This window comes from Syngnathus floridae, chromosome 14, assembly GCF_059516105.1.
Source record: "Syngnathus floridae isolate MCC-2025c chromosome 14, RoL_Sflo_1.0, whole genome shotgun sequence".
Classification (NCBI taxonomy): Eukaryota; Metazoa; Chordata; class Actinopteri; order Syngnathiformes; family Syngnathidae; genus Syngnathus; species Syngnathus floridae.
This window is the reverse complement of record NC_142426.1, coordinates 12,065,883-12,092,338: the sequence shown is the minus strand read 5'-3', so window position 1 is coordinate 12,092,338 and position 26,456 is coordinate 12,065,883. Positions and strand designations below refer to the sequence as shown.

At 44.8% G+C, this 26,456-nt stretch overlaps 1 protein-coding gene across 6 annotated transcripts in view; it reads right to left on the bottom strand.

The window, feature by feature from the left end:
* Positions 1–26,456, bottom strand: part of LOC148387831 (receptor-type tyrosine-protein phosphatase mu) — an 89,447-nt gene that overhangs the window by 36,222 nt on the left and 26,769 nt on the right. For all 6 annotated transcript variants that reach the window (XM_088396396.1, XM_088396394.1, XM_088396395.1 and 3 more), the window contains exons 3-11: positions 24,295–24,569; positions 21,218–21,296; positions 19,120–19,235; positions 17,881–18,055; positions 13,386–13,679; positions 4,859–5,167; positions 4,161–4,270; positions 2,000–2,201; positions 1,569–1,671 (exon numbers count right to left, since the gene is read on the bottom strand). In XM_088396396.1, the coding sequence (XP_088252522.1) occupies positions 1,569–1,671; positions 2,000–2,201; positions 4,161–4,270; positions 4,859–5,167; positions 13,386–13,679; positions 17,881–18,055; positions 19,120–19,235; positions 21,218–21,296; positions 24,295–24,569 (1,663 nt within the window). The remainder of the gene's footprint in view (positions 1–1,568; positions 1,672–1,999; positions 2,202–4,160; positions 4,271–4,858; positions 5,168–13,385; positions 13,680–17,880; positions 18,056–19,119; positions 19,236–21,217; positions 21,297–24,294; positions 24,570–26,456) is intronic.

Genomic DNA, 26,456 nt, shown 5'->3' with positions numbered 1-26,456 from the left:
TTGCCGCACGAGCGTGTAAACATTTATTTTGATGCGAGGTGGGTGGATTCTGGCCGCTGACGACGAGGGCCAAATGTTACAGCGACATTATTGATAGACAGTCATTTTAATCCTCTTAAAGGAACACTGTCCCCTCTGGTGAAAAATGTTCTCGGAGATTAGCGGCCCAATCCGAGCGGTCTATGTTTTACATACGATAGCAATTAGCATCTCTTCGGATAATCTCCAGTTTGACTTTAATTCGTATGGATTGGTGGATGCTGGACGGACAGTCGTCATGCCGTTATCATGTCATCGTCCAGCGGACTTCCTGCGAAGCATTTGAAAATGCCCGCGGCCACTATTAGTTCCCAAACCAAATCAGCGTGTCACATGATCAAATCAAATATGCTTCTGCTGCTGCTGTACAGTAAACCTCGCAAAAAAAGTGACCAAATCCCTCTTGCTCATCTTCTCTCATCTGGGCTTTAAAAGTGATTTCCTAAAGTGTTCCATTTCAAAATTGAAGTAAACATCATCTGAATTACAGACCTTTTCCCAAATAACATGCAAGGTCGTTTGTATCAATGAGGTCATTTCCTCATTAAAAAATATACCCACACTGAGAAGGGAGGCTAAAAATTTAAAACCTCCTCCTTTAAATCTGGGCATCTAATAAATAATATTTAGGTCAAAGAATATGCTGAGGTCAGCATCACATGAGAAAGAAATAAAGGGAGCAAAAAAGTAGGGCTAAAGTAAGTAAAAGTTGGCATCTCCAAAGAATTTTGGGAGGTTGGCGGTAAACAAAAGCAGCAGCCCCGCTGCGCTAATTAATGGCGGCTATGATTCACAACACGCTTCGTCATCGTTTGAGCTTTGTAATTGGCCCGTTGACGAGCGCATCGCCTGGACGGTACCTGCGAGGCGATTAAAAAAACATTTTTCTTGCTGTGAAGACACGTTGGATTAAACTCGGAAATTGTTACGACGAGGTGGAGACGATGGCAACTTTGAGGCCCTCAAATTTTGTTGCCTGCCCAAGAGGGGATCACGTATGGTCGCCCAAACAAGCTTGCTCAGATTGTTGCCAGTCGAGAAAGGGCAGCCGGGAGCCCCCCCCAAAAAAATCTGGAGATTTTTTCTTTCCTAATGGAAGCTCCAGAGCCGACATTCAAAGTCTTTTTGAATCTTTCAAAATCGTATTATCGCTGCATTAACATATAGTCGACATATAACATATAGTGGCTATTAAAAAGACGATGAAACAGTAACTTGTGCCTTCAGCAAACCAAAACGATGACTTTGCGTAACGCCCAACATAAAGGTGCTAACAATGCCCAGTAAACACTCGGGGAAAAAACAGGTTCAAACGAGTTGAGGTGCAGGGTGAGACGCCACGCTAACAAAAAAGACAGAGGCGGGACAACCTGGAGCCGACTCGCGCCGACCGCTCCAAAGTATTTTTTTTCTCATTTTCAAAGCCAAAATGCTGGAAGCCGCGAGTTCTTTGATCATTTTCCCAGCGTTGACATACATGCTTGTTGTTTTTTGGGTTGGGGTTGCTGTTAGTTAGTGTCTGGGCCTACCTGACTGGTGCGCCCCTGCTCTGAGCTGGCTTCAGCAGGACAGTCACCGTGCTGTCCGTCTGGTTCAACGACGTCTCTTGGTCGTACGCAGGCATGGACGGAGCTGGGGGAGGAAATCAAGCTCTTACCGTTTGTTTTTGTAAAAAGGTAATTATGGTTTAACAATGTACAGAAAACCCATACCGTGTGCTGAATCAGCATTTTTGTTTTTTAGCTCTGATGGGCATTCAACATACTCAAAATTGTCTTTATTGAAATGTGCTAACTTCTCCAGAACTGGTTCAGACATTACTGGCAACACGGTTCACAGTATATTAGCACATTAGCATGAGGCAGTAGGGAAATGAAAATTAAAACATCCGTTGACATGACTTGAACAGGGGCTACGAACTCGCTCCATGACTTATTCAACAAGGCCCACAGACACTGACCTGAAATCTTGGTGGTGAACTGGGTTGCCACGGCAGGGCCGTAGCCTTTGGCTGTGCTGGCGCGCAGGGTGAAGGAATACGTGGAGCCCGGGTGGAGCCCTGCGAAGGCGTGGGCGGTCTCATTGCCCGCCTTGGACACTTTGCCGCTCTGGTTGGAGAGGTCCAATTCGGGGTCGAAAGAGCTCACCGCCTTGTAGGAGATCTGTGGAGAAGATGAATATTCATTGGGGAGAGTATTGAGTGAGAGCTGCTGCTGCTGCTGCTTCTGCTGCAGGGTATGCGCTTGAATACATCTCCAAGCATTTAGCCTGTTTTTGTGAGATTCTCGTCGCTTTTCTAACCCAAAAATACACTCCTTGCTTTTCTAATGCTCAAGTGTTTATACATAGAATATTTATTGATATGGCTGCTTTGCTACTTACAACACTGAGATGACCATTTTGTTTCTTTTTAGTCTTATTTTGAATTCTGTTCTCGACGGTCAATCAAAAGCTGAAAGGCTTCTAATGTGGCACCAAAGTGAAGTGGCATCATGAAGTTTTAAGTTGATGGTTTCTTGCGCCTTTCCGTCGGCCATAACTCACCGCTTTACCCGACCGACTCGTTTATTAAGAGCTTAAGTGGCGAGGTTACAGCCCATTTGTTCACCGCCCCCCCCCACACCTAAGGACTTGATGATGGCGTACGTATTTATATTTTATGCCTTAGAGATGCTTCATAAATCCCGACAACCAGCGCGAAGGAGAAAAATGTAAACCGATATTACGCAGAATGGGATTTGCCGACATGTTTTCCATTATTTCTGCTGTCACATTCATTAAAGACGTCGAGAGAGGCGGTGACGGGTAATTTCAAACTGAAACGTTGCGATATGCGCTTGGGCGGCGCAGACAAAAGGACTAAATGAGAGAAGGCTTCCGAGCATTTCCGAACTTGATGGACACAAATTATGCAGTGCTCCAAACTCCCTTTTGTGTCCCTTAATTGGAATGATAATGGAGCTTTTCCTTTTTATGAGCGGCGCGTGTGGTGTTTTCTCCAAGTGGGGACTTGAGTTATTCTGAATGGATATTAGCAAAAGTACTTGCCTTAATGCCTCCCCGCAGAACCAACACAAAGAAAGGCACTGCCACTTCTAGGATGTGTCGACACCTACCCGACAATCGGAGCTTTGTTGCCACTAATTTTGGAGGAGCAAATGTACCTTTGACATTAAGTTGCAATTTTACACTGTTTGAACTTAAAAATATATATATATAGTATGTATATACTATATATCGACATTTTATTTTATAAACAATATATGCGGATGTGAATTTGAAAACAAAGAAACAAAAACAATCAGCTGGACTGTATTCAATCCAAACTAAAAAAGTGGATGATCAGATTTTCTGGGGTTATTGAGATGGAATAAATGAAACAGAAAGCTTGTTGTTTGTGGCTAGTAGCTGTAAGTGGTGGTTTCTGAGAGCCTGGAGGCGGTTCTGTTCCATAAAGTGGATCTCACATACACACACACACACACACACACACACACACACTTCCTTTTTACATGTCGTATGAAATTTTAAAGAAGATAAACAGCCGAGACGTGTCTCTCTTTAAGCCATTAAGCCAACCTGCTGTGTGTGGTGTATTTTCCCTCTCATTTTTTTTTATGGACATTGTTTCTGCATTTGCTTGACTAAACAAAGCCCCCCCGCTGCCGCTCAATCCTCGCTCTCGACCAATGAAAGGAGACCCCCGCTAACCCAATCAAAATAGCGTAGCGCGCTGAGCAAACAGCGACCAGAGAGGGGAATCAATCTGTGGGAAAGGCGGCGGGATTACTTCCCAAACTGAAGGCAACGTTAAGATCAATGTGTGTGTGTGTCTGTATTTGCCCTGTGGAGACGTGTACAAGAGTGGCGAGTGGCCATGAGTCAACATTGACTCGCCATCACAGCCAAGTTGAGAGAGATTGTGCTTTCAATATAGTTCAAAGGTCAAAAGACAACCTTATACAGTATATATTTCTGACTGTCTTACACTTGTGTGAGTTTCTTATTTTTATTACTGGTTCTGTACATGAAAGTCTTACGTTTATCTCATTGCATGAGTACAGTATTACATGATTTTATTCGCATGTGTCGGAAAGTGAATCGACATGATTTTTGCATACCTCATACTGCGTGATGACACCATACGTCTGTGCCGGCTCTCGCCACGTGACCACGATCTTCTCCTCGTAGGCGCTGCCCTGGATGGACTCCAGCGGGACGGCGCCGGGCACTGCGGGACACCCCACACGCGGCACAGATTAGCGACACCGATGAATAAAAATCACGCACGTCGCCTTCACTGTGATTTATCCTGCTCCCGACAATCATCCAAAGAGCTTTTCAAGGACGTCCATTACACAAATGGCTGACAGCCAAAGTCAAAGATATTTTAATGTGAATATTTCAAGTCGTTGACAATAACGACACGGATGCCGCATGTCGTACGGCGGAGATGAGTGGCAGGCGGGTGCACATAAATAAAAGACGGGATTTTATCGGGGGTGTGTGACATTGTTGGAGCCACAAATTTTCATCCAATTTTGATTTTCAACTCTTTTGATAGGAAGCGCTGTTTTTATATATATTAATGCGAAAGTAGGTGTGGCTTGAAAAGTTGTGCTACTTTTTCTGACCAAAGTTTTGGGTTTAAAAAAATAATAAAGTAAAACACATAAGCAATTCATTGTAAAATTAGACCCAGCAGCGACAAAACAAGCTACCAAGACTTTTTGAGGGAGTTGGATGGTGCATGAAGAACCAGACTTTGGAGGATCTGGTTTCATCAGAAGCACCCGATTCAAAGAGTTGCGGAGCTCACCATCCTCGTCCGTCTGCACCTCCAGCTCGGCGCTCTCCTTGACGCCTTCGGGGTTGCGCAGCACCAGCTTGACGCTGAGATTGGTGAAGGGCGTCAGGTTGTGGATGGTGTGCTGCGGATCACGACCCTGTGCATCGTAGCACACCTCCTCCCGGGTCTGCTCCTTGCCGCCCACGCGGGAGCGGTACTGCGCCGTCAGGTTGTAACTGTGGCAGCGCGTCACGTTGTAGCCCAGCGGCTCCCAGCGTACCGTCACCTGCTTGGCTTGGACGTCCAGCACCTCCAGACGGCGAGGACCGTGCATGGGCTCTGCGGGCACGGGAGGAAAGGAAGCGTGTGAGGCCCCATGCAGACAATCAATTAAGCCTTGTGAAACGCCAGGTGCTACGCATTAGTCGAGGCGAAACAAGGGAAATGGATGCAATGTATGCAGCCGCACGGCCTCCTCTGCTGTTCTTTTCTCTTTTCTCAACATTTGACACCCGGTCAAATTTCATCTGTTTGAAGTTGATGCCTTTCCTGTTTCAAAGGCGCAGCGTGATGGGAGGCAAAGGAGCAAAGGCACATCCCAGCGCTGCGTGCATGCTCCAGCAATGGCACCGCCGTACCGGTGCAAAGCCTCTGCAGGGGGCGCGTCATCCCTTCACAGAACGCCATCTTTTCAAATGGCAGGTGGCTATTAACGGTACGTACTTGGTAGAAAAAGAATAGGTCACGCTAACTTGGTGATACATTAACACTATGGGTGTGCATGGCTTCAGTTTTAAAATAACGATTCGAACCGTATCTCAATACATGGGGTGCGATATGCTTCAAGGACAGTTTGCTCAATTCTGTGGGATTGGGTTAGTTTGACCCAACTTCGGGTTGTTTTCACGCAAAAAAACACATCGATCATTATTGATGTCATGATACTGACACTGATATTTTGGCTCTACCCTAGAAGAAAGCAGCAGTGGCCTTCCTTCCTGCTCCATCTGTTGCTATCAATTCCTGTTGATAAGGAATTGGTCTCCGGGGTGAGACATGACTCCCCCCAAGCCATCCTATCACCTGGAACCATTCTTGCTTTTTTTTGCCACTGCCTTTTCCGAGGTTTTCCCCCCAATTCCTAATCCCTATTTTGCGGCCATCCTCGCCTTTCCGCCAAGGCGGGCAGCATCGAGGTAATGGGATCAATTTCCATTCCAGGTTAAATTTGCAGCCCATTTCTCTGGAACTTAACACTTTAGCAGCTATTAGGGAGGAGACAGGGGCTTCATTTCGGCTCCCATCCGCCCCCCGGGATACGCAGCCCTCGCGGCAGATCGGGCGGGCGGCCATGTTTAACATTCATAGGAAGCACCGAGGCGGTTGATTGCGTGCCGGAGTCTACACCGAAACGTTGTGGGAAGAAACACGGCAACATCTGGAAAGAAAAGTTACGAGACAGGAGGAAAATCGAGGGTAACGTTCGGCAAACGAGGTCATAACGTTAGCTCGGGAGGCGCTACAGCTAGAAGAAAGCGAGGCCTCCTGACGGCTGAGCGACAGAAGGAGCAGCTGCGAAGCGGCGGATGTGTTCCCTCCCGAAAGGGAAGATGAAACACCGACGCAAACCACCACCCCGCGGTGGTGGTAGCGGCACAGCGATGGTGGTTCACATTGAGATAGCGTGCTACAAACGTGCCAGTCGGCAAAGTGGAAAACATCTGTTGGGGTGGGAGGATGTTTGAATCGATGATTTTATGCATCAACCTAAAAAATTGTTTGAAACAGAAGTAAAAGGCAGTATGGCGAATAGTGTTTTATTTTATTTTATATGGAACCAAAACCTAAGCACAACTTTTATGTCATAGTCAGTCAACGGTGTTTTTAACGGTGTTAATTGTACATGGAAAAAGATAAACTTGTGAAATGTATTATGGACAAAATAAATATGTTGAGTATCCCTATAAATAACATGTTGGAATGGAAGTACGACTTTTTCTTTTTTTTTTCTTATAACTCTGATACTTGCGTACTTGTAAACGTCAAATGTCGCACAAGTTGTACAGACCACGGCTAATAACTCTCTCGACGCCCAAAAGCAAACGTTGGACTCTTGTGATATTTTCTACATCTCTGCCGTTTGTTGACACACGGGCCCATTTGTTGACACACGGGCCCATTTATCAGAGACGTTCCACCTAGATGCAAGTGTGACACCCCGCACAAATCACAGCGCTCGGGCTTGTCGGCTCGAGATACACACTTTGCCGCTTTTGTCCTTTCATTTTTTTTTTTCTCCTCAAAGCGTTAATTTGATTTGTGTGGCCGGCCACCCTGCAATTCTGCTGGCGTTAAGCACGTCCCTTTTGGACCGCCTGAGTGCAGCCTCCTGATAGTTCCGCAAATAAAGGGGCTTAAAAGTTGCATTTTCTGCTTGGTTCACCCCGATGAGACGCTTGTGAATTGCATCTTTTTCTTTGTCGCGTTTCATCTTTTGCCACTTTTTCACTGCATGGTACACCGATACTCATTTTTAGAGTAGCCCAGGGGACGATATTATGTCATTTTTCCCATTGGTTTTGTCCAATATTTTTGAATTTCTTTCAAATATTTTTTTCCTAATTTTGTTTCATTTTTCATACCATAAAAAAAGTATCCAATATTTTATATCATCAAAAATTTTTTGCTTTTTTGTTCTAAATGATGTTCTAAGTACAAAGTTTGCACTCCTGTTCCAAGCATGACAAGGCTTATAAATTTGATGACTGTTAAAAAGAAAAAATACAAAATAATACACACACACGCACACATGACAAGATACAATTTTCCTCCTCTGATGTTTGGCGCTTGTCTACTTAAAGCACTGTCTGCGTAGCATCTGCTTTGGCCTGACTGTTGTACGGAAGAGCAATTAGCTTATCAGATCATCCTCGGGCGCCACAAGCACACAGAGTCTTTATCGGATCCGCATCGATTAAGTGCAGAGACGTTGCTGACTCCCAAACAAGGATGAGAACACTTTGCTGGTGATTAGACATCAACATGGAGTCGAGGCGACGGCTCCGAGGCGAGTCGCTATCTCGTTGCTACAGCAACCTGTGTGCGGTTGTGTATATTGTAATATGATACAATACATTGGAGTCTCGATATGTACTACTAGTACTACTAGGTTTAAAATTATATATATATTTGACATGTACGATATAATCTTTACATCTTAGATAAATAAAATATAGCTATAGTTTATCCCGCTTGTTGCCAAAACTAAATAGTGTGGATCAATACTGATACAATTTGTTAACCAGGAAGGGGAGTGTGCATGTAGCTCGTTCTTAGAGTAAGGAAATTATATTTAATTTGCATCTTGGTCTGTCAGTGGCAGAAAAACATGTCAATGGCCAACATTAAATCTGTGTCTAAGACTTTTTATTTTTCAGCCCCTCAGGTGAAGAAAAAAGGCTTTGAATATTTGTTTGCTGCTTTCTATTACACTGTGGCGGAGGCAGCTATTGAGGTAATGACACGACTTGAACACTCAGGAAATCATTTTCATATCTCGCAGAAGCGAGACATGATGATAGCTGGCGATAACCGACAATCAGAGTACCCATCACCTGTCTCGAGTGCTAAAGAAGAGGCTACGCTAGGAAGGTGACGGGGGTGGGGGGGCTTAAAAAGGGAATAAAACGGAAGGGTACATATGACAAAATATTAAGATATTGACCATCTACGATGCAGTATCAACACCAAATTGGCAAATTTTAGACACAAACTTGGACGCAGGATCTAAATGCAACAAATGGCCATAATTTTCAACTTGGATTTAGGGCTGGACGATTAATAAAAATTTAATCGGAAATTAATCGGAATCTTTTGTTATGATGCGGTTCAATGAAAATATTTTGGGTGAATAGTTTTGATGTGGTTCACTGTATTGATACACAACTGCCATTTTGGCACTGTGGAACTAATAAAGACCTTGTATGGCATTGAATTATGTATGACTACCCCCCCCCCCATTCCCCCCAAGGACAAGGTTTGTGTTGGCATCAACGGCAACAAGTGGAAGCCTTCAGCCTGACAGACGTGCACGTCTTCTGACAGATGGCCTTTAGGAAGGCAGCACATGTGTTCTTGGTCTGCCTTTACAGCCATTAACAAGTCAAAGATAAATACTTGGGAATTCCGTGGGGGGTGGGGGGGGGCACACCCCAGCACACCCCACACGCGTATATACAATATCCATATACACACACAGGCGGGGCGGTACACCTTGGGGGCGTGGATAATCACCAGGATTTATTGAATGGTGCTGGCCGCTCCTCACTCTATCAAGTCCTTCTTTATAGGCCTGCTGATAAATGACACTGCCACCCTGACTGAGGTTGGAGGAGGTGGTTGGAGTTTGGTGGTGCGGGGTGGAATTGAAAGTACAAAATGAGGCGCTGGAGCGGCATGAGCTGTCTGATGAGCTTCCCCTCCATCTCCACCCACCACAAAGCTGTGAAGGTGGCGATGGATGGTTGATTGTCTGCCTTCCGAGCAAAAGAAATGGACCTCAATGCAAGTCTTGTTTTGCGACCAGTCTTTTGCTTTGTCATTATATGTCGTCGGCAAAGATAGCTGAGCAAAGCTACAAAGTACATTGTTTGTAGAAGATCATTTTTGGATCGTTTCCCGCAGTCGAGACGAGAACATCTCAGGGCACGGTGGTTGGGAATCAGCACTTTCGAGAATGCTTCAACGACATTTTACAAATTAACCAGCAAAATTCCCAGGCTGTACTCCCTGCGTGGTCAATTTTAAGAGGCTGCAACACTATTTCGGTGTCCGCGCAAAATGAGATTTCGTTTCCTTCTCGCAGGCGCTGAAGGTCACGAGATTATTCATGTTTAGTCGGGACAGATCGGAATGAATGGCCCCAACCTGCGCCGCTCCACTGCCGGGCCGCCAGTCAAACGGCGCAAGATGGATGACGCCGGCTGCAGAGGAAGCGGCTCTTGATCTCGTCCGGCTTCTCTCCGTGACAGGCCCGAGCGGCAGCCTCGGCTCCTAATTGAGTGGTTAGGACTGGCAGGCCCGGGTGCGATACATCACGGCGCCCCCAGACAGGACGGGACACTTCCTCGCTCTCCCTCTCGCTTGTCTGGGACGCGCTAATGAAAATCTGCGGGGCCGCATCTGTCGCTTTGCAAACTGAGCAATGTTTGCCACGACAAAAAAAAAAAAAGGAGGACGTTCTAATGCCGGGGCGAGAACATTCAGCATTCACTAAGAGACAAAAGCAGAGGCTTGAAAGGTTTCAAATCTAAAGCGCCGTAGTTGTCGGCCGCTCACTTTTTCTTCGTTTTCAAGGATTTGCTCGAGCATTTTATTCTTGTTATCCAGCTCGCTTAAGTGCAAAGATTTCACAGCTTGCTAACATTTTCCAAATGTCTTCATTTTTCAGCATTTGGCAATAGCACTCACGCTTCCATTTTCCTGCGAAGTTTAACAAGCTCTCTTTCCAAATGATCAGGTGGCGGCCCCAGCAGAGCGCCACCCGGGGTGGTAACTCACACTTTAGGGTAACACTGTCGAGGGGACGTTGTCGCGCGGAGATAACCACTTCCAGCCCCCCAGCAAAGAGGTGTATTAAACTTTTAACAACACCGTAGTGTTTTGTTGACTCCAAGCAATGGCGAAAGTAAAACCTCATAAATAGTTGTACAATACACAGTGGCGCCTTAAAATACAATAGGTTGTATGGCATATACATGTAGAGTATAAATAAATAAAAACGCCATAGACGAGCTGACAAATAGCATCTGTACTGCAGTGTTATAACTCTTTAAGCTAATGCCCATAATTTCCATTGAATTGCATTATTATTAAATAATAATAATAATAACAATAATAAGGAAAATGAGTACGATATAAGGAATAAGGAAGATGAGTTACGCTTAAACTGCACCAACTAAAATGGTTGACAAACACACCGCATGTCTACAATCTGCATGTTCCCGTGTAAAAGTTGAAGATGGACTCCCTCCATCTTCTTGTTGTTGTTTGCACGGTGAGACAGATCTAATTAACACCGAGAATGAAAAGCCTCCTCAACGCATGGTGTCTGAAAGCATGGGCAGCTATGTATAATGGCGAGTGGTCACATGACGCAAGCATTGGTGAGATGAGTGAAAAGAGCCTCATAATTAGTTGGCCCTGGCAAGAAAAGAAAAAAAAAGCAGACTGAGTTCTGTGGGAGGGAGTGGGAGGACTACAATAAAAGATACTTTTTTCCCCCCTATTATCACAGCCAGTTGAAAGTAAAAAGAACTGTGCTCTTATAATGTCAGTTCTGCGAAAAGGCGATTTGCGCGTCACTCAAGGACGCGTCCTCAACCGAGAGTTGGCCGAGCAGACAGTATAGAGTCGGCGTTTTTGTTATTTTCCTCATCTTCAGACACCGACTCGTCTATTGACTTGAAGCTGAGCAAGCCAGGCATGCTCATGTACCACACTTGGTTGGAAATAATATGTTATCAATTGAGAGGTCAGAAACAATTAGAAACAGGTCTGAAAGTTGTTGGGTTTTTTGGAATTGGGAAGTGTAACAACAGTTTTAAGTATGGAAAAGCCCTATGGAGCATATGAGAATGTTCACATCTGACTTCAGTCACTTTCACCAACGACTAGCGTGGCATTAGAGTTTGTGCACATTAGCTTTTTTTTCCTAAAGCATCTTGCTGATAGCCGCATGCTAAAACTCATCACGACGGCTGTTTGTCACCTCCACTCGGGAGCCACCGGAGAACTCAAGTTGCATTAATTTAGTGGCGCTGCTTGGCGCTCTCTGCTCGTGTTTATAAATTCAAACAGAAGTGCTTCTCAAGGTCTTTAAATGTTTTCCATTCACCGCCTTTAATTATTCATACGCTATCTGCTGTAATTTTTCTCACAGATTTTTTTTTTGAGCGCCCCTCCCATTCCCTCCATCCTTTTTGCTAAATTATGGATGTCGCGCTCCCCTTGCTCGCTCGGAAGCGCTCATTCAGTCGGCTCGTGTCGCTCATAACATCTCCCCAAACACGCCAGCCGAGACGCGATTTATTCGCCGTTTCCAGCCCCTCCTATAAAAGCTTTATCTCAGATTTAACGCATCTCCTGAGTGGGGCGGCGTTGAGCGCTTCGCAAAGTGCTTCGCTTTGATTTACGCTCTTGACAGGGTTTATTCTTTTTGGTAAATGACAGCACATGAAGAATTACACTGAAAGTGTCATTTGTGATGGGAAAGAAGGACTTGTTGCCATACCAAGTTTTTGACTAGAGCCGACAGCTAAGTTAGTTTCGGATATTAGCCACTGACTTTGGCCACATTAGCGTTCAAACTTAAATAATTTCAAGTGAAAAAAAAAAAAGTCTAATTTAAGATGTTGAACTTAAATGATTTCATCCGAAAAGTGAAAAAAAAATTGACTGAGTAAAGATGTTGACAGCTACAATACGCTGGTGCATAAGCGTTTGAAAAAAGAATGTTGCGCAAAAACTCTGCACACACGTTTTTGAAGCAAAAATGTCCGGTCAAGTTCATAAATATTGGGACACTGAAACAATTCTCATCTTTTTGGCTCCAAATACCAACACGTACGCATAGACATACATAAATAACGCTTGTTCTTGGGGAATTTTCACTTCGGTTCTGTTGACACTCTATTGAGTCCTGAAGCATTTGGCTGAATATGAGGAGATAACATTGCCCAAAACACTTGTGAATTCATCCCGCTGCTTTTGTCAGCAGTCACATCACATCATCAATAAATGCATGGGAAACAGCTCCATTGGCAAACATACATCATGGCACTACCACTAACATCCTTCAGTGATGAGACTCTGCAGTTGCTTCCTGCAGTAGTCACGACCTAGCTAGCCATTTCACTCACAGTCCCCTTCAAGCTGCCTTCCTTCCCAGCCTGCCTATTTAATACCAATTAAACCCCCCATACATTTGTAAAAGTACCCTTTATTGATTTAGTATGTACCCAACTGTTATTTTTGTCATACAGTTAGCGTCTCTTTGTACTAAGCCTTGTGACCTCATTTGTGGCAGTACACCACATCTACACTGACTCCAAACACCTGCTCAGACTCCACATCTATCATGCCAGCAACTTTGCTCCCATCTGGCTGGGCCGCGCCACGTGGGAGTCGGCCTCATCTGTTTGGTTTTTGGTTTGGCGTGAACGGCAGGATGGGAGGGAATCTGCTATTTAACTGAGGATCAGTCCTCGCTCAGAGGGAGTGGAGGGTTCAGTTTGTGGTCAGTCACATCAAGCTGGTTACTTAGCATGGAACCTTTAACACGGGTTTGCTAGCGCGTTCATCTTGTCTTGTCAGTAGTCGTCCCCAGTTTTGCTTGGACTGTAATCACTATTGTGATTTTAGCTTCTCAAATTAGCTTAGATTCTCATGCTAACCTCTCATAGCTAGCCAGTTCATGTACAACTTAACACGTAACATCAATACAAATCAGGCAGACTAAAGTTATCCCAAATCGACAGTAATTTGAGTGTAAACTCACCGGCGCATCTGGTTCGGGCCCTGAGCGGTGGTCCGGGTGCACCAGTGCCACCCTCCAAAGGCCTGGTGAGAAGAACGCTGATTTCGTATTCAGTGTCAGGGTCCAGGTGTCCAATCTTGTGCGTAGTCTTGTCCACGGGCTGCAGGTCATACATGGTGCCCGACACGGTGCGGTACTCCACCTCTCGGTCCACGATGGGGCCGTCGCCGTTGATGGAATTGGCATTGAGCTGTATCCACAGGTACGTGGCCCCCACAGCAGTCAGTTGGGGTGGCGCGATGGGCACCGGAGGCTCTGGAGGGGCAAACGTGTTTTAGTTGCAAGCTTGATGACCATCTTCACTTCTGTCACCCTTTTGTGTCAAAAGCATTTCTTACTGCTACTATTTCATACTTGACACTGTAAACATTTTTGTCGGTACCAAAAATAAAATAACATAAGCTGAATAGCTCAGACACAAATTTTAACAAGACTGACTTCTTCTACCTCATTGTGTTGAAAGCAATTGTCACTGAGCAATTTGGTACCTTGGGAGGTTATATCAGAACAAGGGGAGCGGTAGGAGAGTGGAAAACTGGAACAGCCATGGAAAGTTCAACTCCACACATTCACTTCTCAAGCCCTGTTGTGTTGAACACAATTGTCCAATTTAATACTTACCAGACCGTTTTTACACCTTTGGAGGTAGTATCAAAACAACACAGGCATGACGTAGTTGGCGAATTAGCACTAGCTAGCACTGAGGTATTGTCACGAAATGACGCAACGCACATGGAAGTATCCCACTTTATTGAGCTTTGAGTGAAAGACGTCATCGTAAATGTGAGACGACTTTGACAGTGACCTTTTCCTTTGTCGCGTTCCCGATATTTGTCTAATCTGTCTTAAACCTTATGACATCTTTGTCTTAATGAGCCTCCACCAAATGTCAGCACAGGTTCTTTCATCTATTTCTGGCATTTCTATTATATGACTGTGTTCACTAAATTGGCCACCACTTTGAGTTTATTTAACGTTCCCTGTAACTCTAAATCATATTTAATTTTCTATACAACTCTGATTTGCATACTTAAAAATTATCCTCGAGCATAGCCGGTTGTCCCTCACAGGAAGCAGATGGTTAGCTCCCATTGACCTCAAGTCATGGGTTCCTAAACTGGATCTAATCCAAGCTGTCCAACATCACCTCGAGCCAACCAGCTAATCCATCAGGATCTGTGTTTGTTTTGATGTCTTTTCGGGTCAGATGTCTTTACATGTCTGAGTCTTTTTAAGCCCAGACAGAGATGACACAGGGCTTCAAATGCATTCCAAAAACAAATGGCAAATCATTGGGTGTCATGTATTGCTTCTTGGGCAGCCTTCCCAGATCTTTAACAGACCCTCCAAAAAAAATAGTCAAAACTAAGGCTGAGCGATTTGGCCTCAAATGTATTGAATTCCAAGATGGTCAAAACACTGGGTATCTTCAGCCTTTGGAAAATATTTTCGGCCGGCCATCCTAATAGAGGTGCTCGCACCCCTTTGTGCTCGCACAAGTATGTTACACTGACGAAAGCATGGCGGTGCATTAAGCCTGGCGTGTTGAAAATTACGGATTAACGGTGTGAAACACTCGAGCGCTGGCACACGTCAGGGGTATTAACGACTTGCTTTTTTTGACCAAGCTCGGAAGCTCGGAGATGGGCGACGGTAGGCGTGCGACTCAAGTGGCCAAACGCGGGGTCGGTGAGCAGCTGTTGTTGCGATGTTTGACCACACGGCCAAGCGAAATGGCGACAGCTGCCACGTCCTCGATAGCAGCATCTGCAGACTAACGGAAGGCTTAGTCGACTATAGATGTGTTGGATGTGTGAAAATAGGAACATATTGTGCTCAAGCTGGACATTTATTGCAACACTCAGAAAATGGTGGAAATATAACATTTTGCATAACACATGAATCCTTGCTTAAGATCTTCCTGGAGAAAAATGTTTTTTTTTATATATACTTGTTGAGCGATCAAATTCACACATTTTTGGGGGGCAATAATGAAATTCTCTCCATTGACAACATTTTTGTGTCATTTTCCACAATGATTTCACAAAGTAAGCATGATTTGTGTAACTATTAAATTCTCCATTAAGAAATATTTTTGTATGAAATCGTGCTGAATCTTACTTTACACAACCCTTTTGTAGAAAATAATGTACTAATTTTCAGTCGGTCCAAGTGGAATTTGTGCAACATTTTGGTAAAAAACAACAACCTCCCCCCCCCAAAAAACCCCAACTACAACAACAGAATAGTCAGAGCAGAATTGCATCCTCACCACTTGTGTACACAATCATACTAAATTCATGAATGTCACCCTGTAACACAAAAATAAAATCTATTTTCAGTGGAACTCTGGTAGCAGTAGTTCCAGTTCATGCAAGTGTCCAAACCCTAACCCCCCCCAACACACACACCCACACAAAGCCCTTCAGCCGTCCAAGCGTTGCCACTGTCTTGTTGATTCATGCTAATAATAATAATAAATCCTGCTTTCATTTGCCGACAGCCTAGTACTCCTCTCTCGTAAAGATGGGGGAGGTCCTCGTTACTCTCCTAACTGGCCTGGAAAAGATAATCGATCGCCTCTGGGAAGATGACCAGCGAGCCTGGTTTCGATTTCGATCCCCCCTCCCTCCCTCCCCTCTTCTCGGTGGCTATTCTCATTAGTGCCGACACTGGCCAGAATGCTCAGCTGGAGCTCGGTGAACCCAAGGAAAAGGCGCCCGGGTCTAGACGGGGGGGAATAATTATTGTCCCTTTCAGAACCGCTACGGGAGAGGTCTATCACCAGAATGAAAAAGGGAGGGGCAGGCGGATTCGATCCATATGGCAGGGCGCACTTCCACATAAATCTGGCATGAAAATCAGGAGTGATTATCAGGGATAATCAAGCATTCATTCTCCTCCTGTTGACCAAGGCGCTTGGCGCTGTATTGTAATGAGACGGGATGAAAAAAAATCCGCACTCTGAGGTCACTCCCATATACATTTAATGGGGGGGGGGGGGGGATTTTCAAGTCATGGCTCCGAGGAGTGTGGTGGTGGTGGTGGTGGGGGGAATGGGGTTAAGCGTTTGTTTTATGGCAACGGATGTGGAGATAAGAGGAGATGACACTTTGAAGTGTGAAAACGAGGCTTTTCTTCCTCGCAGAGATTTTAAAGGGAGGATTATTACGGCCAAATATTTACGATGAAGGCATCTCACGCTTAGTGCTGTTTAGAAAAGGCCTGAGTGCAAAAGCTGAATTTTCATTGAGGAAGCTTTAACAATTACCCCAAGGGGCTTCCGTAATACTCAAATGTACACAGTGAACAATGTTTTGTAGCAAATTGTGCTAAAAAGCTCACAAGAGGTTAACATTTTCAAAGTCAGTTCTTAACAGGGAAGGCTGATCTGGGTTATTAGACATTATCGCCCTCACCCACTCTCTGTTGTGTCCATTCTGGTGTGATTGACAGAGCTCGATCTGCAGCAGCAGGATTAAACCTATCAATCACCAAAGGCTCGGAGACAACAAAAAAAAAAGAAAGAAAGAGACAGGAGGGAGAGACGAAAAAAAAAATCAAGGCAGTAAATTCAATTGAGAGCACACGGAGAAGATTGAGGTGAAGAAATATAGGAGGCCATTACTGGACGACTATAGGGGCTGTAAGGAAAGTGAGGCCTTGCAGCGAGAGACGACTCCATAAATTCATATCAAATGACTGCAGGAGTCAAACATCAGGGAGGCTACTGTAAACCCGCCCGCCGCTTGCCTTTGTGATCCTTTAAAGCGCCATTGTGTTCACTCAAGGACAGTCCTCATTTTACAGTGGAAAAGTTCTCTAGATATCAAATGACCATTACAAAAAAGGGTCAGAGGGGTTAAAAGTTCCCTAAAGAATGTTTACGCAGTTTTCGCTTGCTGTTCATCTCCCAATGACTCTGCGTGAAGGTCAGTGCAAGGCTAAATTTAAAGAGCGCCCAAGTCCACAATATGCAAAATGATTTTGAAAAGGGAACTTGATTTGGATAGCAATCTCTCTCTTTCGTGCAAGGTCAGAGCTCCAATTTAGTGTCGTGGAGCCATGCCAGCATCCCTGGTCCCATAGCAATGACAACCTGCTATTTTTTTAAATTCCACTGAATCCTGAAAAGTAGAACTATTGTAAACGGTCACCCAAATCATTTGCCATAAAAGCATAACATTGATTTGTGATCATACACCGTTAAAAGGTTTGGGGAGAATTCCATATTTTTAAATATCTTTTTTAATCATTCTTACTATTTGTAACAAATTGATGATTCTCTAACTTTTATTCTGTGTACACGCTCATAAATCAGAATACTTGTATCCGAATACTAACAAAGTGCTTTACATATGACATAATGGTTCAAGCACAACGGGAAATGGTCAAAAATCCGATCATCGCTTTTGTGTAAAATCCACCACCTGAACGATTCGAAATCAACACTCACGCTTAATGGTCAGCTCGCCGTAGTTGGACACGCCGACCCCTTTGTCCGAGTGGACGATGCATCGGTAGCGACCCGAGTCGCCCTTGGTGGTGTTCTCCACATCGAAAGTGCCGATGAACCGGCGGTTGTTCCAAGGTTTAGTGGCCTTCATCGGGGCCTCTCGTCCGCCCATTCCCTGTTTGAACACAATCGTGCAAGTTCTTTCACCTTGTACTGTCAAATTTTTACTTTTATTTGTTTGCCTCACTCCCAATTGTGAGTGATGCATTAATCACAGCAAGAGGTAGCAGCTTGTCCCCAGCTGTCTCCCTGTACAGCAGGCAGATGGAAGGGGGGGAGCATTTGTTCATTACAAACATTTCTTCACTGCTGTCATCGGGCCGGGATTTGGCCTAATGTTTGTTTTGCGGCTAATGAGGACGCATTTGTGAAAATGATGGAGTACCTGGCACGGGACCTTTAAGCCCGCTGATCACACAAGTGACGGTGTGCGTTAGCGTCAAAAGGCCGAAAAGGCTCCGGCTGCCAGATGCACTACCTTTGTCGCTTGGATCAAGGTCGACCGCAGACTGCTGTGTGCCGGATATAGAAGGCACTCTCCACAGTGCCGGCCGTCCAGCCGGCCGGCCGCTCTATGTGGGTTAAGAGCATACGGCAGTGAGCTGACACCTGTAATCCCCTGTCTGCCAGCCAGCAGGTTACATCCAGGATGCAATGAAGCAATGTGTGAATGTCACGCCTTGAACTTTAGACTTGTCGCTCAGATTTCAAGACTGAAAAAAAATGATAAAAAGGAAGGTGGTGGTACAGTGGAAAATTACAGGGACAGAGACAGAGTCAAGCCCAAAATGGAGGTAATGTTAGAATGAATTAAGACCAAGGCAAGAGATTGAATCGGGACCGAAACAGATTGCATGACAATGTGAGATCAGGTCATACCAATGCAACCAAGAAGCAGCGAGAGATCGAGTCAAGACAAAGACCGGCATCATATAGTAAGACTACAAGTTAAGACCAAAAATAGTAAAGTGTCAAATTAAATCAAGACCAAAACATAGCGTGAGATCCAAGTCAAAACCAAGACCAGAAAAAGACCAAGTAAATGTGAGACCAAGACAACGTAAGACAAAGTCAAGATGAAGACTGATGCATCATACAGACTCGAGACCAAGAGTCCAAGTTTGAGACTGAGTACAAACCTAGATGGAGACTCTCTTAGAAAATGGAGAAAAGCCTCACCTGAAGCCAGAGGTGGAAATTGTCCCGTTTGCGTCCGTTGACGGTGCAGTGAAAAGATGCCGTCTGTCCCGCGTTGACCTCCACTCCCTTTATCGTCAGAAAGTGTGGCGTGTTCACTAAGAACAACAAAAAAGATGTTCAACAGTTGAATTTAAAGCGAGATTACACCATGAAGCTGAATATCTGACGTGTGTGTGTGTGTGTGGAGGTTGCGAGGGAAGTTACAACCCCCGTGGCAGAACTCGCTTGTAAACATAAGTGGAGCGAGCGAGGTAGACTTAAATGGATGCCGCGTTTATACTTTACTATGTGCTACCTCATGAAGTCTCTGGCTCCAATCGCTTTGGGAGGGGGAGAAGGCGGCTACCTACCTAAATCTCCAAAATGACACGCAAGAGGCTGTTCTGCTGCTAATTGCACTGTGCCTTGACTTCCCTCGCACACAGATTAACGACACCAAGTATTTTTACATAGATTGTTAAGGATTAAAGCTACGGGGTTCATGGAGCGGGGTCAAAGTCAGTATGTGTAAGAATAAGTGTTTGCTTTCGTGGTTGGGTTCAGGGGACAGAGTTAGTGTTTTACGTAAGGGTTTTGGGGTAGAACTCGTTTTTGAGATTAAGGTTTAGAGACTGTATTTAAAATTTGGAGTTCCTAGTGAAAGACTTCTGGTACTCTGGTTAGGGTTAGAGAATAGTCGAGCGTTGGTGTTGAAGTTGGTTATTTGAGGCTTGAGCAATCTGCACTGTTCTTCGTCCTAATCTAAGCACTGAAAGCAGCAAAGTGTTCTGACAAGAAGCTTTTTTCCACCTTCCCAAACGGTGCTCATTATCATTAGAACATGGACGGATATTATGCGGGGAAACAACTTAACAACCAACTTATGTGGAACATTTTTGATGAGTGCAGGGAAAAATAGGGCAATCTTGCTGGGACGACCTTGATTCGAAACGTAACGGAATCTCTAAAGACCGCGGGAAAAGAAATCTAATTCTACCACTTTCATCGTTAAGAGTTCCACTTGTGCTTTAGAGGTTTTTTTTTTCCTTTTTACAACCTCCTCCTTCGGCTCTGAAAAGGACAAGTCCTTTTTTTTTCCTCAATACGTTTGAATGGCGGGGGAGGTTCATGGCAATAACCTTGTTATTTGAATAATAATTTGAAAATAAATGCTTTGGTGGCGGTACCTATCAGTCAAAGAGAGCTGATTGCCACTGAGAGGAACATTGATTCCAACTCGTGCTTTCTCCCTCCCATTCAAGCATTCATCACGTCGCAAAAGGCATCATCGATCGCCTGGGATGCATTCAGATGCAACACATATCGCTGTAGCGATCGATCGCATTGACACAACAGTTGTAGGAATTGGGCCACTTTCAGATGGTTAGAAGGTCATTAGCATTTAACAATCAGCGTCTTAAATGCAGCAACTGTATGAAGGCCAAAGTGGAGTCCAAATCAATAGATGAAAACTCATACAAACTATTGATTTAAAGATCAGAGTCTGAGAACCTCTTTGTGTATTTGTTAAAGAGGTTAGCAGCTAAGATAGGGAGGTGGGGATGAAAATCTGTGCGCTAACGACATATGGGTTGAGTGGCTAAAAAGTTTCAGACAGAAGTTTTATTTTCACTTTCCCATCTGGACTCAAAAGCACACAGATAGTACATAGCACAATGCTAACAAGGACTCACAGTCCCAAAAGCAGCAGCAGCAGCAGTAGCAGCAGCCCAAAATGTGAAGTCCTAAATATGCCGCTACTTGTAGCATACATCCCGCTAAGACGAACAGGAATTTGAACGCCTGAGAGATGAGCGGCTTCGCTGAAGATCCTTAAGGGATGAAAGAATGAAGATGGTATTTGTTTTTCATTCAACTTCTTTATTTTCTCCTCTACAATCTCTCGCTCCGACATCCCGGGCGAACCGTACGCTCGTAAATCTTAAGGGAGCTACAAGAAGAACGTTTTCCCGCTGTCCTTTGTTTGACGAGTGGGCCTTGAAGAGAACAACAGTGTATATTGGGAAGGGTGTCATGCAAGGGACAATGGCTTCTTGATGATGTTTTATGATGGAGAAGAAGAAAAGGCGGGACTTACTGCACTGATGGCCTTGGACCAGGACGTCTTTGATGGCCAGCATGCCGCGCTGCCCAGAGGTTACGGCTTCGAACACGATCTGGGGGAGCAGAGAGACGACTCGTAAGGCAGGCCATAAAAAATGAGAAGCCACCCGAGTGCTTCGGAGAGCGAGTGAATTGCATTATTTTTGTAATATGTCCAAGCTGATGTGCAGTGTGACGTGCAAGACTATCAGTTCTATTTCTTTTTGGTATGTAATCCAGTTTCCATTGGATTTACTTGTGCAAGGTCGTTCGGGTTGCACTGGAGTTGCATTTCAAAAGTTGTGGATATATACAAAATACGTGTTCTGAAAAAATAGACAAGGCTGTGGATGTTCACTAACTTGATTGACACATGAATGCTTAAATTACACTTTTTTAAAACCAGTGTATTGCTTTAAATTATTTTATTGGGTTTTATAATGTCATTATTGAGATTAAAAATATTTTGCAATTTTTCTTTTGAAAATAAACAAAATATGTTGTAACGCGGTCATTTTAGTCGGGAAATCGATTTGAGTTGCAACTGTGGTCTCGGAATTAATTCAACTCGTAAATCAGGACTAGTGGTTTGGGGAAATTTGTTATGAGGTAGGGTAAAAAGATTTGCTAGCGGTAGCATTATGGCATCTGTCTGATGACTAATTTGCACAGCTGCTATGTCAAGTGTTGATCTTACTGACCAAAATTCCAAATAAAGCATGCAGCAGTCATGTGGAAATCTATGTCATCCCGTTCTATGGAATGAGCTGCTGGGTTTAAAAAAAAAAAAAAAAAAGGCCTGTTTGAGGGCGTGTCCCTGCAGAATGTCAGTTATTCACTTGCTGGTCTAAGCTTGTGATAAAAAAGGAAACAGAATGTCTGCGCCTTGCCAATCTCGGGGTGGGGCGCACTGACTCCTTTACACATGTCCTGCATTCCATTCATCTATACATACGCAAGAACTGGGCATGTTCCTTCCTCCCAAGGCTTTCACTGAGCATCTCGGATTCCTTTTGCAGCCTCCGCACGCGCTAGCTCATTGTCATTGGGGAGGCCGGATGGCTTCAGATAAGGCTGTCTAATTATTAATTCCGCACCAAATATGAAAGCAAATATCTGGGGCTGCCAATGACGGCCTCATTACAGATTAATTTAAGGAAATTAAAAGGCCGAGCACTTTGCGCGCTGCCATCAGACAAATGAACTGGACCCGGCCGCCTAATTGAAATCCTTTTGTTTGCGCAACAGACATCAGTCAACCCGTCTTAATAGCTGCGATATAATTGATTCCGGCGTCAACGATAGCGCCCGGCATAATTGGGCCTGACCTCGTATTCGCGAGGGGGAATCACCAGCCGCAAACGACGTCGCCGCAAAAAGTTCAACTCCCTCATTTGTCAGAGGGACGGGACGGGCAGCACGCCAATGCCGCCGTCACCCCACCCCCCAAGGGATGTTGCTAAGTAGTACATTACAGTGGGATTGATTAGCTCAGCCATTGATCCCACTGTATTGAAATCAAGAAGGATGAGCACGTGGGGCTTTTTCACAACGCGCGACAGCTCAACACATGACCAAATTTTTTTGTAATTGCACGAGAATTCAAAGTTTTCTGGATGACCTAGCGAATCTCCTTGGCGTGACAGCCTAAGAAGCCTTGCTGGTAATTAAAAAAATAATTAAGAATCAGGTGTCTTCCCTTTGACAATTGCGTAGGTTAGCAGGCAATTAAAGATAGCCGTAATTAGCGGCGTGTTGGTAATTATCGACCGTTTCAAACGCTTTTGTGGCTGCGGGTTGGATGGGGATCATTACCCTTGCCGTTCCATCATGCAGCGCTACGGTACACACGCTTCGTTTTCGATTCATAGTTTGTTCTACAAATAGTGGAAAATTGGGTCATATAATTATTGTAATGTGATTGTTCCTTGCCAGTTAGTCAAGATAATTGCCACCTTTCACTTTAGAAATATTCACCTAGTCACATTTGTTCCAGAGGAACCTGCTCTCGGTTGTCTTCCTACTAGGTGGTCATCAAAAGCTCAGACATTTGTCTATTGTATAGGACTAAGTTTAGCCTCGATTAGCAGTGGCCAAAATGAAGAAGACCCTTCGCCATATGTGTATGTTTTTGCTCTCCTTAGCGACCTTAAAAACGCTCATGGTAATAAATGACAGACGTCTCATGACTGCTATTTCTACAGGTGGCAATGGCAACATACATTTTTTTTCAAAAGCTCTTCATTTTCAAGAGAAATGTAAAATGGATTTGAAATCATTAAAAAAAAAATCTCTAGTAGATGCACAACCCCACAGGTACAGGAACAAAGCAGCCGCAGGAACAGGTACACAGTCTTTTGTCGGTAGCGGACGTGGGCCTTCAATAGAGACTTAAATCGACCTTTTAATAAAACCACCAAGTTACTGAATAATGTCCAAAAGTTTCAATCTGATTGTAATTGCATTAAATTGTCTCATAAGGCTACTGCAGAAGCTCTCAACTGTTGCCTCTTGCTCTCTGGTGTCCGCGCACCTCTCATTAAGTGCCCTCTCCTATCTTGTCTTCGACAGCGAGAAACTCAGCAGTGTCCCTTGTTAACCGAACTATCAGGCTGCCTTTGGTTTCCTCTCTTCACGACCGCCCACCTAGCACATAATGAAATAATTCACCGACGGAGCAGCCGGCCCCACCGTCTGGAGGTTACGGGGTCTCTCTGCATCAATTAACATTTGGTGGGCTCGGGGAACAAGCCTGGCGAAACACTAATAGGAAGGCGAGTGTGAAATCACCCTGCCCCGGCCGTCGCTGATGCGCACCGGTAAGTGAAAATGAGTTTCAGAAATAGGCCTGAGATGGAGGAGCCGGCCAACGGATTACCATGGATACAGAGGTAGCCTCTGAATCAATACGAGGTATTTTCAGTGGGACGCTATTGTTTGGGGCTCCTCAAAAGAAGCGCCGTCTGCTGCCTTGCTCTTGTTAAGAGGCTTTAATGACTTTGGAGTCACCACAAAAGCCCTGTCTTTTTACTTATCATATAAGGAAAATAGAGAAGATGGGGGTTTCCTCACCTGGTAGAAGTTGGGCCAGTAGGTGCTGACGGCCAGCTCCACCTGACCCCAAGCGCGAGACGCCGGGGCGGACACGTTCCACACGGGCGTGCCCAGAGGGCTGTTGTTCTCTTTGATGTAGACGTTGAGGTGGCCCGGGTGGCTGTTGTCCCGCCCGCCCATGTAGTAGTGGAAGATGACGCAGTGGGTGTCGTTCTCCCGTAACTGGGGGGTCAGCATTGAAGCCTTCTGCCCAGAGAAACGTCCAGAAGTGTTGACCATCATAAAGGCTGCACCTATAATGTAGATAAAAAGAGACCCCAATAAATGGAGTTCAAATTTGGTCAAAGATAATATCAACTCATTCAATGGGCATTTGATGTCTATAGCCGTCAGTGGTAGTGAGTGAGTTAAAAAAAAAGCTAAATCAGCCTCAAACCAAAATGCCAGACTTGCTGTGTCTGCTTAGACATGGGCTCTTCTCGTGATAGACATCTCATGTTGCAAATTGGCTTGGTGGGAGTGTGTTCATGGTGAGTCTTTTATTTTTTTGTCATTATTCTGCCCACACACAATCAAAACCTCAAATTCTCTTACTCTGTCTAATGCAAGTACATCAAATTTGGTTGCAATTGGACCAAATATTAGGGCAGCATTCTTCTGAAGGACCCCTGGAAACGTCCAAATGGAAAATGGCTTCTTCAAGCCAAAATGTCAGATTTTCTGTCTCTTTACGGCCACGGCATCTTGAGACTTTTTATGACTTGCTGCTCAGGGAACCCGGCTTGAAGGGGGGGGAGAGAAGAACTAAGTTGAGGATTCTGTCAACTGTGACTCCCTTCTACGCCTCCCCTCAACTCTGGCTCGGTCGTGTAAACATGACAGAATCCCTTCACCCCACCCGCTCGTTATCTCGAGTCAGAGACAGATGGAATCGTCGAGCGTCACAAGCGCGGCACGACAAGACAAGCGGCGCGCGCTCGACTCATTGACTGAACAAATAGGCTATTGTGAGAGAGCGGCGGGCTGGGGGCGCCTGATGCACTCGGCGTTATTCGCCCCCTTTTTAGCGCCGGCGCGTCCAAGCCTGTCGCAAGATGTTGACTTTAACAACAGAGATTCGAAGCGTTCAGCTCCACCTCGCACAGCATCGCTTCGGACGACGACAAAAACAAACGTGTCGTCTTGTCACTTTGCCAGCATAATATTTCTCACTTGTGTTTTATTGGCAACCACACGGGGGGCATTAGTTTAACTTTTAATATCCAACCCAAGCAATAAAAGCTAAACGGGGGGGCACTTATTGATTTCCCATCACTTGCTTCTGCTCTCTCGCTAAAGGAAAACAGTCGCCACGAATATCTTTCATCTTTAGGCTGGCCTGTTCTGTATTCTTATTAATGGTAATAGTCGGAGAGGTCAATATATCAAGAGATAAGAGCATTTTCTCATTAAGGCACTCAGTTCTTGGGACATGTCTGCAGACTTATGTAGCGGCTTTCTGTATTCCGCAATAATTAGGGTTTTAATTTAAAACGATAAGATAATTCTTGATTCAGTAGAAGCACTGCATGTTCAATTTATGTTACAGATGACCATCAGTTTAAAAATAACACCATAATCTTCAGATCTTAGGTTGCGTGAGTAGTGAGCCACGAGTAGGATTTGAAAATCCAGCCCTGGAAGTTGCTTGCGTGGAGTTTAAGAGCCATTCAGGACTGCAGTTTGAGGAATTTGAGGTGGCCGGCCCCTTTTTCTTGAGGGCCGTCACATCTCATGTTGCTATACCGCCCTAGGGTTCTGAGAATCAAATTTAATTCCCTTAAAAACTATTAAAGGCAGGTTATTCTCCTCAGCGGATGCTCCATTTTAATGGGAATAAATGAATTGAGCTACTCAAGAATGTGCGTTCTGCACCGCTGGGCCATTTCCATGGCAACCGAACAAATGCAGGATGCAAAAGCTCCAGAGATGACCCAGAGCGAGCTAAAAAAATGTTTCCCTTTTATTTTTTGGGGTGTTTGATGAATAAGTTATGTAACAGGTGCAGCACAGCTCAGGAGAGACGGAGAAGGTTGGGAACGGCCATCTGGTCGGATCCCGAGGCTAGCTGAGTATTTGGATCCAAATACGGTGACAGCGGTAAGTGCCCCTAATGAGTGAGGCCACCATAATTACGGTTG